General features: G+C 46.6%; 1 protein-coding gene across 1 annotated transcript in view; it reads left to right on the forward strand.

The window, feature by feature from the left end:
- The window catches only part of AGBL1 (AGBL carboxypeptidase 1), a 336406-nt gene that overhangs the window by 175439 nt on the left and 147165 nt on the right, over positions 1 to 13802 (forward strand). Inside the window, exons 19-21 of the mRNA XM_068143395.1 lie at positions 2360 to 2489; positions 8279 to 8410; positions 11538 to 11714. Coding sequence (XP_067999496.1) covers positions 2360 to 2489; positions 8279 to 8410; positions 11538 to 11714 — 439 coding nt within the window. The remainder of the gene's footprint in view (positions 1 to 2359; positions 2490 to 8278; positions 8411 to 11537; positions 11715 to 13802) is intronic.

The following is a 13802-nucleotide window of genomic DNA, read 5'->3' on the forward strand; positions in this document are numbered from 1 at the left end:
TAAAGCCCAAGTTAGCAGTGCCACCGGGAGCATTCCAGTGCTGAACTGGATAGCAGTGTGCTCCTGCAGCCCATAAGGCAAACCGTCTCCTAGGCTGCATCAGCAGGAGTGTGGCCAGCAGGGCAAGCAGAGGGGATTCTGCCCCTTGACTCTGCTCTCCTAGGACCCCACCTCCAATCCTGTGTCCAGCTCTGGTGTCCCCACCATAAGAAGGACACAGAGCTGTTGGAGCAAGTCCAGAGGAGAGACACAAAAAAGATCCAAGGACTAGAACACCTCTGCTATAAGGATAGGCTGAGAGAGCTGGGGTTGTTCAGCCTGGAATAGAGAAGACTCTGGTGGATCTCAGAGCTGCCTTCCAATAGCTGAAGGGAACCTACAAGAAGGTTGCAAAGAGACTTTTCATGAGGGTGTCTAGAGACAGGACAAGGGGGAATGGTTTGAAGTTGAGGGAGAGCAGGGTTAGACTGAAGCTGAGGAAGAAGTTCTTCAGTATGAGGGTGGTGAGACTCTGTTGCCCAGGAAGGTTGTGGATACCTCCTCCTGGGGATGTTTAAGACCAGGTTGGATAAGACCTTGAGTAGCTAACTCTAGTTGAGAGGCATCTCTTCCCATGGTGGGGAGATTGGAGTAGATGATCTGTAAGGTCCCTTCCAACCTAAGCCATTCTATGGTAAGGACCTACTCCAGTCTCTCATCTGCTGCAGGGCTGTTTTCCAACCTTGATCAGCACCCCGGGATTTGAAAATCCTGACCCAAACTGCAGCAAATCCTTCGAGGAGTGTGAGGAGGCCGAGATCTCCACACTGAGTAAGGAGGGAGACGGATTTTGCAGAGCTGTACAAGTGATGTGCTGCTCCACACGGTCAAGCATCCTGCACAATCTTCCGCTGATCACTGAGTCAATAACAGAAGATGTTCAAACCAACTGAGGGAAACGTTTCCGTGGTGCAGCTTTGGGATCCTTATTTAGCTTTTTATTCAGGCTTTGCAGTGAAGCTAGGTAATTGTTCTACATAATGATGTAGCATGCATCAAGATCTTCTTGATGTGCTTTAGATAGCTGCATTTCTTGTGAGTGGAGCAGCTTAAATGAGATATCCAGCTCATCTCATTTAAGTGCATTCATATTTCAGGCTAGTCGAAGAGATTCAAGTGCCTGTCTTCAATTAGAATGAGTGGGAGTTGGATGCACTTGTTTGCTGTGGAGGCTTTGAGAAGCCTGTGCTCTGTGTAAGCTGGGTGAATTTCATAGCTAGCACAGAATTTAGAACATTCTGAAGGCTTGTGGTTTGTAAGTAGCTTTTTGATTCCTACTCACTTAGGCAAAGGGAGAACTGCATTTATTTTCAGGGCTGCAACTGTGGGAACCTTGAGGGAAAGGAAATGATAAAATTTATATATCAAAGTTTTGATATTGATTGCTGAGGAGCTCACCATGAGCTGGGGGCATTCATGCAGCCCAGAAGGAAAATTGTGTCCTTGGCTAGAGTGTGGAGCTCCATTTCTCAGGCTCACTGTATTACCTAGAGCCTGTGGTACTGAGATTCCATCAACTACCTGGATGTGTGCAGCACAGAGGGCAAATCATATCCTGGGCTGCATCAGGAGGAGTAGGGCAAGAGAGGGGATTCTGCCCCTTGACTCTGCTCTGCTGAGACCCTGCATCCAACACTGTGTCCAGTTCTGGTGTCCCCAGCATAAGAAGGACACAGAGCTGGTGGAGTGAGTCCAGAGGAGGCCACAAAGATGATCCAAGGGCTGGAGTACCTCTGCTATAAGGACAGGCTGAGGGAGCTGGGGGTGTTCAGCCTGGAAAAGAGGTAACTCCAAGGGGGACCTCAGAGCTTCCTTCCAACACCTGAAGGGATCCTGCAGGAAGGCTGCAGAGAGACTTTTCCTGAGGGCATCTAGAGAGAGGACAAGGGGGAATGGTTTGAAGCTGAGGGAGAGTAGGGTTAGACTGGATCTTAGTAAGAAGTTCTTCAGTATGAGGAAGAGCTGGAAATAGGCTGCCCAGGGAGGTTGTGGCTGCCTCCTGCCTGGCTGTGTTGAAGGCCAGGTTGGATGAGGCTTTGAACAGCCGAGTCTAGATGAGAGCTGTCCCTGCCCGTGGTGGGAAGGTTGGAGTAGATGAACTCTGAGGTCCCTTCCAGCCTGAGCCATACTGTGATTCTATGAAAAGCACCTTTGCAATACCACAGGGACTGTTGGTTCATTCCAGCTCGAAGTTCAAAGCCTTTATCTTTGTGTTCTAATTAACAATCTCTGTCCTTGTGCCAGGGCTTTCTGGAGTCAGGAACATCTTGCAGTCAGCTGTGGTGTTGCTAGTTTGTGATGTGTTGCTTTCTGATTTCAGCCAACGTTGTTCACTGAGTGGGGATGATCTGAACAGACAGTGGCTGACACCTAATTCCCAGCTCCATCCAACTATTTACCATGCCAAAGGTCTTCTCTATTACCTGCGCAGCCTTGGCCGGGCTCCTCTGGTGAGTCTCTTTCGGGGTCTTTTGTGAGTTACTGTGCATGGATTGCTTGCTGCTGTTCTGTCAACTGTCTCATTTTAGAGCTAAAGTAATGTGGAAAGCAGCATGTGCTCTTATGCTTTCCTCTTACAGAACTGTTTTGAAAGTCTTGGGTGGTGTTTGTTATTTCCTAAATAGAATGGAATAGAATTAACCAGGTTGGGAAAGACCTTTGAGATCATCCAGTCCAACCTGTCACCCAGCACCATTTAATCAACTAAACCATGGCACCAAGTGCCTCATCCAGTCTCTTCCTAAACACCTCCAGTGATGGGGACTCTACCACCTCCCTGGGCAGCACATTCCAATGGCCAATCTCTCTTTCTGGGAAGAACTTCTTCCTAACATCCAGCTTAAACTTCCCCTGGCACAGCTTGAGACTGTGTCCTCTTGTTCTGGTGCTGGTTGCCTGGGAGGAGAGACCAACCCCCACCTGGCTATAACCTCCTTTCAGGTAGTAGTAGAGAGCAAGAAGGTCTCCCCTGAGCCTCCTCTTCTCCAGGCTAAGCAACCCCAGCTCCCTCAGCCTCTCCTCACAGGGCTGTGCTCCAGACCCCTCCCCAGCTTTGCTGCCCTTCTCTGGACGTGTTCCAGCATCTCAACATCTTTCCTAAACTGAGTGGCCCATGTTCTAACCAACAACTCCAAATTTCCAAACCTCTGCATACCTGGAATGTAAACATGAAAATGAACTCCTCAGAGCTCTTTCATATCCTTGAAGTACTCCAACTCATTGAAATATTATGAGTAGGTTATTGTTATCTTCATGGCAATGATAAGAGAATTCCACAAAGATTTAGTCTGAAGGGACTGTGCAGAAAGCCATGCTGGAACAACCCAAAAATACAAAACACAAGTACAAACCAACACAAAAATACAGGAAGCAGCCCTCAAAAGATCTGACCTACCTCACTGCTTTGGTGATGGGAAGGAAATGGGTGGCTTTGGTGGGTACCAGGACTTCATGAGATGGGTCTCACCTGAAGTTACAACTGGGATGGGGCTGGGATCCATCCCATCTCTTCAGTCATGTCACTTCACAGAATGGAAAGATCTGAGACCTCAGGAGGGAAACCACGAGGAGGTTCAAATGTTAATGAACAGATGTGGGTGTACAGCCCAGCAGGTTGGCTGATGATAGCTACAGTCAGGCAGGAAATGTCCACAACCATCGAATTCCTTCTGGGTTTCAGGAGAAAAGCCCCAGGCAAGATGAAAATGTCTGTAAACTTTTCAAAGTGAATTCTTGTGGGAGTGTGGGGTTTGGCTAAGACAACAGCCCTGAAATTTGACTCTTCAAGCTGAGGAAAAGTGTGGATAACTCAACTCACAGTTGGGAGTTTACTCACCAACCTTTCCCTTTGGTTCAGAGCAGTCTTATTTCTACCTTGCTCTTTGCTCTCTGGCTTTTTTTTTTACTGCACAGCCCTCCTTGTCATATCCAGGTGCACAAAGTTGAACACTCAGTGCAAGTTTTCATCCTTGCTGAGTGAAGGCAGACTATTGATCGTATCATCTCCCTCACTCAAAGGCTGCATGTCAGACTTGGTAAACTGATTTTTCTGTGCCTTTGAAGAGTACATTGATTTTAGTTTATACCTGCTCAAAAATGCCTTTTCCTTGCTTGAAAAGAAAGCTGGGATTCTTCTTTTTAGGTTTTTTTTCCCCTTCCTTTTTTTTTTCCCCCCTTCCATTTATTTTTTTTTACCTCCAAGCCAAGTTTATTCATAGCCAAATGATATCTGTGAAGTGATTTAGTTTCATTTATCCTGGGGATGTGCAAGCAGTTTCTTCAAAGCAAAGAAAGGAGAAAAGGAAAGAACTTGAAAGCTAACAGCCTTTCAAACCAAAGCCATTTTAATTGGTAAGTTCTAGAGACAACAGCCCACTAAGTCCTTTTTCTTTTGTCACAAAGGACTGGATGCTCTGTGGCGTTGCAATCCTCTGTGATATGGCATCTCCTTTCAATTAACAGAAAGCAGGAAGGCTGGAGGCCTTTTGTCTGGGACGTCTGATGGGAAGAGGAAAGTTGCTCTCTACTTGAGCATTTGTGATGAGAAGCTGGTCTAGAAGTTACAGCTGACAGCACAGTTGCAGCATGCAGCAGGGAACCTGCAGCTTGCACAGAGTCTGAGCTGCAGTGAACACAGGATGCTGTTGGAGAGGACAGGGAACTTCAAAGGGAGCAGGAGGCACTGAGCAGTTTGCTGCCTTTCAAAGGCATTATATCATGCTTGGAACCAAACATCTGCCTGCAAGGATGTAGCTCATCATGAGGGAGAAACCCTAGGCGTAGCTGCTTCAGAAGTCTGAGATTCAAAGTCCTGTCATAATGTTATTAAAGGGGGGAATAAAATGAGACTTCAGACACACAGAGGAAAAATGCATTCCAAAATGTTCTGTTTTCCAACAGATCTCCTTGCTTTCCATTTTGCTTTGCTTTTGTTTTAAAAGGTGCTTGGTTCTGTGACTCATGAGGGGGTTGTTTTTTGAGTTACAAAGCAGCCCTTACCTTTAGGATAATCAGTGCTGGCAGAAAAAACAACACCTTTAAATAGATGTAAATTTGCATGTGGTCTTGAGTCATACCCCAGGGAGTGCAAGCCTTGGGATTTTGACTGGTTTGTGTGTACTAATGTCCCAGTCATGGGGAAGGACAGGCTGGAGAAAAAAACACTGGTAGGTCTCAGGTTTGCTTAGTGTTTGTTCAGACATATTCCACGAAGATTTCTGTGTTGGATGCTCAAACTGCAAAGTATTGCTTTGCCTTGGCTGAATGGTGAGCCATCAGCTCTCCTCCAGGGTGACACCGAGGCAGAAGAACACAGGATAAAAAAGAATTGGGTGTAAACACTGGGAGTGACTGCAGTGTTCACAAACTCAGCTGAAACATAGCTCTGTGCAGCTTTGCAAGCAGGAGTACTTCCAGCAGCACTGTGGGGAGAATCAGTGAAAGATCCCATGGCCTGAAACAGCAACCGTGCTGCAGAACCTGGCTATGAGAATCCTTTGCCAATAAAGAAGCCTCATTCTAGACCTGTCACTGAGGGCTCAGCCACAGAGTTCTTGAGGTGAAGGATTACAGACCTGCTACCGAGCAGGCAGCCCTGCTAGCTGACTCTCTGAGCATCCCTGCCTGGCTTCTGATACATAAGATCATATTTTAGGCAGATAATATATTGTGGGGTCTGTGTGTCAGTAATTCTGTAAATTGGTAGGCAGTTGATACCCAGTTGAGCTGGGTTCTCTGCCTTGAAACCAGGCAGAATCCATAAAATCCTCTTTGGTATTCATAAGAATAAGTTTTAGGTGGTACCTGTGGTTAACCTAAGCTATGGCAGTGTATTGCTGATGCCTTAGATGAAACACTGGCTGGAGAAATCTCTGTCATTGAGAGAGCCAATAAATGCAGCTCTTTGGAGACGGTACAGGATAATTGCACGTGGTTCAGACAGAGTAACTTCAAGTACAGGGGGTACAGAAGCCCTGCAAAATATGTACACAGCTGGGCAGGGCTGAATCTCTGGGGTGTGTGCCATTGGAAGTGATACTGGTTGTAGGCTTGCACCAAAGGGCAGCTTTCAATCTTCCCTCTTTGCCTTCCCCTTGCTGCCTTTGCTTGGTGGCAAGGGAATCGGGAAAGCAGGGAAGGAGGAGAAATTGTCTCAGGGTAGGTCACTGCTCGCAGGCTTCGGGTGTGGAAAGTGTGCGCTGCAGGGCTGGAGGTGTACAGATCCAGAGTCCTGCAAAGAGAGCCGGAGGTGAGTGGTGGTGCAGGAAGGAAAGCTGATGGGTCAGAAGCTGAAGAAAGAAGCAGCTGTGAGCTATGAGATATATTTAAGTGTTCACCTAACTAGGATCAGTGAAATGACTTTTCATGCATGTGTCTTAGCTTCTCCAGTGTGTCAGCTTACTGTCTGTGAGGGAAGCTGAAAGAATGCACATGCACAGTTCCTAGATAATTAAACTCCCTGGCTTGCTGCAGCTAAACTTAGTTACAGTATAGCTGGTAAATAAACATGCTAGGGTAGATCTTGCCCTAACAGTTGGAGGAAGAAGCTCCTCTACTCCATCTGTTTCTCCCCTCTTGCATAAGTATTTATGTAAGAATATCTGTATTCCTTTGCCCCATAGTTCTTCCCCAGGAGAGAGGTTCCCCTCCCCCTCTACTCTGCCCTGGTGAGCCTGCATCTGGGATATTATGTCCAGTTCTGGGCCCCTCACTTCAAGAAGGACCTCAGGGAACTGCTTAAAAGAGTCCAGTGCAGAGCCACAAAAATGATTAAGGGAGTGGAACATCTTAATTATGAAGAGAGACTGAGGGAGCTGAGGGCTCTGTAGCTTGGAGAGGAGGAACTGACCTTGTGCATGTTTATAAAGATGTACAGAATGAGTGCCCAGAGGATGGAGCCAGGCTCTACTCAGTGATGCCCAGTGACAGGACAAGGGGCACTGGGTGGAAGGTGAGACATAGGAAGTTCCATGGAAAGAGGAGGCAAAATGGTTTTGCTGTGAGGGTGATGGAACAGTGGAGCAGGCTGCCCAGGGGGTTGTGGAATCTCCCTCTCTGGAGTAATTTAAAACCTGCCTGGATGCCTTCCTGTGTGACCTGCTCTAGGTGCTCCTGCTCTGGCAGGGGGATTGGACTGGATGATCTTTCGAGGTCACTTCCAAACCCCAGTATTCTGTGATTCTCTCTTTATACTGATCTAGAATTCTTCCCTAACTTCCTACACCCATTCCTTTGTCTCCAGTGTAAGCCCTGGAAAACTGTTTCAAAGAGATCTCGAAGCTCCTCTCTGCTTGTTGGTGAATACTGCTTTAAAAGGAACCAATTCCTCCTCTTTAGAAATGTTTGTCTCTTCATTGACAGATTTCTGAATATTCTTAATAAAGACATGGAGAATATATGTAACATCAGTGTGTATATTGACTCCATCTCCCAGAGGGCCCCGAGATTGATTATCCTTTAAGGCTTGGTTCAATATTTACCTCTTGGGTCATTAAACTGTGATTTTCACTTCTATAGGAGTCGATACCTGCCTATAGAGGCAATCAAAACTTCCTCTGGAGCTGGGAATGGGCCTTGTGCCTGGTTTATGTGACAGCTGACACAGGAGAGGTGGATTAGATTGACAGCTTGGTGTGGAGCTGGATTATTTACCATGAAGAAAGGTCATGCTCTGCACTTGGCTCCCAGGAATTAATGTAAAGCTCAGCCAGCATCGTGCCACACAATTGCACAATTGCATTTCCCTGAAAATTATGAGGCAGAGGTTTGGAATGTAAAGGTGACAAAGTGATGATTAATTGCTCAGGAAGGCACAGGCTTCAAAGGTCATGAGGCTAAAGCGGGAGCTTAGGAGTTTAAAAGTAGAAGGAGTGTGACAAGTCGCTGTGGTGTTGTGTCACAAGCTGCCACCAACCCTTGTGTTTTGGAGTTGCCATGGATTCTTGCACAGGTGTCATATTTATTTCTGCTGCAGCCAGAAGTGTGCCAGGCCTGACTCTGGATCCCTGAGATCATGTGTCACAGCAAATAAATAAAGCAAGGTACAACTGACTAACAAAGATTGACGCAGGCTATAGGCATAGCCCTGAGTCCAAGCTACACTGAAAGACCTGAAAAAAAGAGAATACATCCCACACCTCCCCTCCACCCCCAAACACACACTTTTAGAGTGGTTACTATGAAAACCCAGGAAGCTTTATTCTTCAGTGTCCAAGACTTTGTCTTTTTGTTTTCTCCCCAGGTGTTCTGTGATTACCATGGACACTCCCAGAAAAAGAATGTGTTTCTTTATGGCTGCAGCATCAAGGAGACCTTGTGGCAAGCAGGCTGCACGGTTGACACAGCGGTTATCTCAGAAGATGTTGGCTACAGGGTAGGTCCAACTTTGCTCCTTCCTGCAGTTACTGGTGTTCATGTGCATCTATGCCACCAGTTAAGACAAGGCCAGATCACAAATCTTGGATATAGGCATGAGTTTTTCTTACTCCAGAGGAGCAATGGTCTAGAGATAACATAACATCTGCCTTATGAGGAAAGGCTGAGGGAGCTGAGTCTCTTTAGCCTGGAGAAGAGAAGACTCAGGGGAGCCTTAGAGCTGCCTTCCAATAGCTGAAGGGATCCTACAGGAAGGCTGCAGAGAGACTTTTCATGAAGGTGTCCAGAGACAGGACAAGGGGGAATGGTTTGAAGGTGAGGGAGAGCAGGTTTAGACTGGATGTGAGGAAGAGGCTCTTCAGTATGAGAGTGCTAAGACTGGAATAGGCTGGCCAGAGTGCTTGTGGCTGCCTCCTCCCTGGGGGTGTTCAAAGCCAGGTCATATGAGGTCTTGAGCAGCTGAGTCTAGTTGAGAGGTGTCCCTGCCCATGGTGGGGAAGTTGGAGTAGATGGTCTCTGAGCTGTCTTCCAAGCTGAGCCATTCCATGATTTTGTCTTCCTGTAAGGATGCCACATCTTCCATGTTCATGTGGTGTTACACACAGTGGATTGTAACTTCACTGAAGAAAGTGCTCCAGCCCATGGAGAAGGGTCTCTGTGGCAAACTCTGCTTCACAAAGCAAGCAGTCAGGACCTCTTTTGCTGTGTTTGAATTCAGAGGGCTTGAAGAGGCTGAGGAGGGTTCACTGTTACCCAAACAAAATCCAAATGCTGCTGTCAGCATCTGGAGTCTGTCTTGAATCTGCAATGAAGAGAGGCTCTGAAACTGTCCAACAGTACTCTGCATTGGCTTGTAGGAAAGATTTCGTGGTTCAAGTCCTCAGTTTGGAGCAAAATGGGAGATGGGTGATTGCTGCAGCTCCTACCAATAGATCACCCTCTTACTTCTTAGATATGTTGGAGGACACCACTGCAATTGCAAACTGCAGCAGAACATCACCCCTGCCTCAGACTTGCACTGCTTACATTTCTTGCACAGCTTTTCTCTCCTGCATTCTGTAGCTAGCTGGGGATTGACCCAGTCTCCATGACTTATTTTTCTCCCCAAGAACAGGCATCAAGTACCTCAAGATAATGTTGGCCATAGATTCAGCTGTAGCCCCTGGCACAATATACAGGACTGAGAGTCCTCATTAGCTTCTAATATTTGGTGGCCTTGGGTAGCTTGTGCAGCACTGGCATCACAAAGCCCAGCTTGAAGGTTTCTTCTTTTGATAGCCATTGCAGGCTCCTTTTACAGCAATCTGTGCCAGGACATCAGTCAAGAAATATAATTCCATTCTCTCCTAATGGGATTGGAAGTTTATGGAGAGGGTCCTGTGTGAGAAGAGCAGCTCCCTTTGTTGTTGTAGTGCTTGCTAAATCCAGCTGTGCACGAGAAAGGGAAGAGCCACACTGCTGCATTATCATAAAAGGATCCCTTAAAAGACTGTGTTTTCACTTTGCCAAGGTATACTATTGAAAGATAATTAATGAGGAGAATAAGTAGAGAAGAAAGAACCATTAGTGTGAGACCCAGTGATGGCTGCTGAAATGAAAAGAATATTAAATTCAGATTTGTTAATGCTCCTAAATAAGTTCTGCACACAGAGACATTTCTGTTACCTGGCAGAGTTTTTATTTAATTAAATGCAAGAGATTGATTGTGAATCTAATGTCAATTGTTTTAAAAAGCACAAGTGGATTAGGGAGTGGGGCTGTTGGTATTGCTGGTGTGTACGTACAGGAAAATCTGTGTGCTGGTGCAGAGCTAGAGGCTGGAGTCAGAGTGGCTGAGAGCAGCCAAGCAGAGAGGTACCTGGGGGTAGTGGTTGACAGTAGGCTGAACATGAGCCAGCAGTGTGCCCAGGTGGCCAAGAAGGCCAATGGCATCCTGGCCTGGATCAGGAATAGTGTGGCCAGCAGGAGCAGGGAGGTCATTCTGCCCCTGTACACTGCACTGGTTAACCCACACCTTGAGTGCTGTGTCCAGTTCTGGGCTCCTCAGTTTCAGAAAGATGTTGAGATGCTGGAAGGTGTCCAGAGAAGGGCAACAAAGCTGGGGAGGGGTTTGGAGCACAGCCCTGTGAGGAGAGGCTGAGGGAGCTGGGGTTGCTTAGCCTGGAGAAGAGGAGGCTCGGGAGGTTGTAGACAGGCAGGGGCTGATCTCTTCTTGCAGGCAACCAGCACTAGAACAAGAGGACACAGTCTCAAGCTGCACCAAGGGAGGTTTAAGCTGGATGTTAGTATCATAGTATCTAGGAGGAAATTCTTCATAGAGAGAGAGATTGGCCATTGGGATGTGCTGCCCAGGGAGGTGGTGGAGTCACCATCACTGGAGGTGTTTAGGAGGAGACTTGGAGTGCTTGGTGCCATGGTTTAGTTGATTAGATGGTGTTGGGTGATAGGTTGGACACAATGATCTTGAAGGTCTCTTCCAGACCGGTCTGGTCTGGTCTATTCTATTCTAATCAGAATGAAAGCTGTCTGACCCTTCAGACACAGTCTAACTGCATCTCAGGATTGTTCTGAGGCTTGTAAGCGTCTGGGGGATATGGGTCTGGTGTATTTTGTTTAATTCCTGTTCAACCCATAGCCAGGAAAACCTGGAAGTGCTACATGAAAGCATACTTCCATAGCTGAAACCCTTGTCAAACTGTGGCTGCATAATGGGAGGAGATGTAGTGTAGCTGGAGAGGAGAACATGGGAATATCAGTGACTGATCCACGGCTGCAGCCCTCTGGGCAGCGCAACAGGAAGCTGTAGGTTAACATTTCAAAACAAAACTCTTGTCAGTGACTACAGCTGTCCCAAGCTCTTGGGTGTGCAAGTAATTGATGGTGAGTGAGGTACAGCAAGTGTGCTGGATCTTTGACATTTTACTCTTTGGGCTGTGAAGCAAAGATTAGAATCTGAGGGTTTCACACAAGCTGGACACGATGCGCTGGCTGGAGCCTTCGGTATCTGCAGATAGATCTGATTATATCCACATTAAAACCCACAGGTCTCTCTCTCTCAATGTGTGTATAATATAAACACATGCACATCTGGTCATTTTCTCATCATTGCTGCTATTTTCTCATAGACTCTCCCTAAAATTCTGGATAAAGTGGCCCCTGCATTTGTCATGAACAGCTGCAGCTTCCTGGTGGAGAAGTCCCGGGAGTCGACGGCCCGGGTGGTGGTGTGGAAGGAAATGGGTGTGTTGAGGAGCTACACCATGGAGAGCACATACTGCAGCTGCAGCCATGGACTCTACAAAGTGAGTAAAGCTTTCAAAGAAACCCATGCCATCTTCCTCCTAATGTGTATCTCATGGGCTTGGAAGGGTAAAGTGAAGGAGATAGTTGTTGCTTTGATGTTTGGCACTTTCTGGTTGTCTGCTTTCTCCAGACCCATGTAGCCATGCTCCTGAGTGTCTCCTCACTGTTATCTAACCACAGAATCACAGAATTAACCAGGTTGGAAAAGACCTTTGAGATCATCCAGTCCAACCTATCACCCAACACCATCTCATCAACTAAACCATGGCACCAAGTGCCTCACCCAGGCTCTTCTTAAACACTTCTGGGGATGGTGACTCAACCACCTCCCTGGGCAGCACATTCCAATGGCCAAGCTCTCTTTCTGGGAAGAATTCTTCCTAACATCCAGCCTAAACCTCCCCTGGTGCACCTGTGTCCTTTCATTCCCCAGCTCCCTCAGCCTCTTCTCACAGGGCTGTGCTCCAGACCATCTTTGTTGCCCTTCTCTGGACACGTTCCAGCATCTCAACATCCTTCTTGAATTGAGGGGTCCAGAACTGGCCACTGCTCAAGGTGTGGCCTAACCAGTGCTGTGTAGGGGGCAGAATGACTTCCCTTATCCTGCTGGACACACTATTCCTGATACTGGCCAGGATGCCATTGGCCTTCTCGGCCACCATGACCCATTGATCTTTTACCTTCCATGCCACAAAAGTGAGTACTTGCTCTGAGGTTTCACTCAACAGTGAACTAAAAAGAAACTCCAATCTGGAGCTGAAAACATTTCCCTGAGGGAAGCAATGTTGTTGATATGATACAGGGCACTTAGCCTGATAAAGGCTATCACAACATTGTGAAAAATGTGGTGGCAGATCACATGGACATCTTTGAGCCTAGTTCTGAGGTAATTAACTTGAATACTGATGCACCAAGCTCTTTGGTAGAGGCCAGCAATGTGAGCATTTGTCTGGCTAAATTTAAGAGCCTGCAGTGAGAATCCTGCATTTGAAGTTGCCTGTTTCTGACAGCCAAAGGTAGATAATCTAAAGCTGTTCTTGACAGCTGTCCACAAGCTCAGAGATATGGCTGTGACTGATCTAGACAGACCTGAATTCCTTATCAAGTGAGATTCCAGTCTCGATAGGAAGGGCTGGGCTTGTACCAAATGCATCACAGACATCACTCTGTGAGATCTCCTGGCAGTTTTTAAGCATATAGAATGAACCCTGGTAATTGCATTTGAGTGATCATGATTCTCCATTCACTCAAGTGGTGAATTCTGCCTCTTGTTTATTCCCCAAACCTGTTGCTTTCAGTGCAGAGCTTCCACATTCCACCTCATTTTTCCCCCACTAGGGAGCAATCCTTATCTCTACAGCATTAATAAGCAGTTAAGGATCCTGAAAGACCCTTAAGGAGAGAGTCATTATTACAAATAACAATTAATTAATAAGACATTCAAATTATTATCTTTGGAAGCTCTATACTAATCCTTTTACCTCTCTGTAAATTGCAGCCAGGAAATACTCAGCTGCTGTTCTAACCATGCCCTGCTATACACACATCAATTCCAGGGCAGGAAAGGGAGGAGAGGAAAAACGGCAGACAGTTTAAAGAAAGAGAATATAATTGCCCTGGGCATTACATCTAACACTCCCTACTCCTGAGAAGTGCTAATGGGTTTTTAATAGGCACCAGAGGTCAAAACAGTGGCTTTGAATCTTTTTTTGAGACAGTGGGGGGTAAAAAATCTGCCTCGACTGAAGTCCACGACAAAACTCCTGGTGATTTGCATAGAGGAGGATTGCACTGATTGCCTAGATAACCACAGCAAGACCTAAAACCAGGGACACATCAGGTTGTATCAATATCTAATGATTCATTCTCTTGCAGCATCTGTGAGGTATTTAACCCAAATTTAGCTTAATTTGTGCCATTAGGGGCTTGAAATAATAGGAAGAGAACTTTAAATGCCACGTTCAGATGCTGCATTGAAGCACTGTGCTGTCCACAGGGGCTCTGTGTTATATAGTTCAGCTACCAAAGAAAGGCAGAAAGGCCTAACAGAGATGGTTCAGGATCCTTTTGTTTGTTTTAAAGAAACC

The sequence above is a fragment of the Melanerpes formicivorus genome, unplaced genomic scaffold (genome assembly GCF_026170545.1).
Source record: "Melanerpes formicivorus ecotype bairdi unplaced genomic scaffold, bMelFor1.0.p_v2 SCAF_10, whole genome shotgun sequence".
In the NCBI taxonomy this organism is placed as follows: Eukaryota; Metazoa; Chordata; class Aves; order Piciformes; family Picidae; genus Melanerpes; species Melanerpes formicivorus.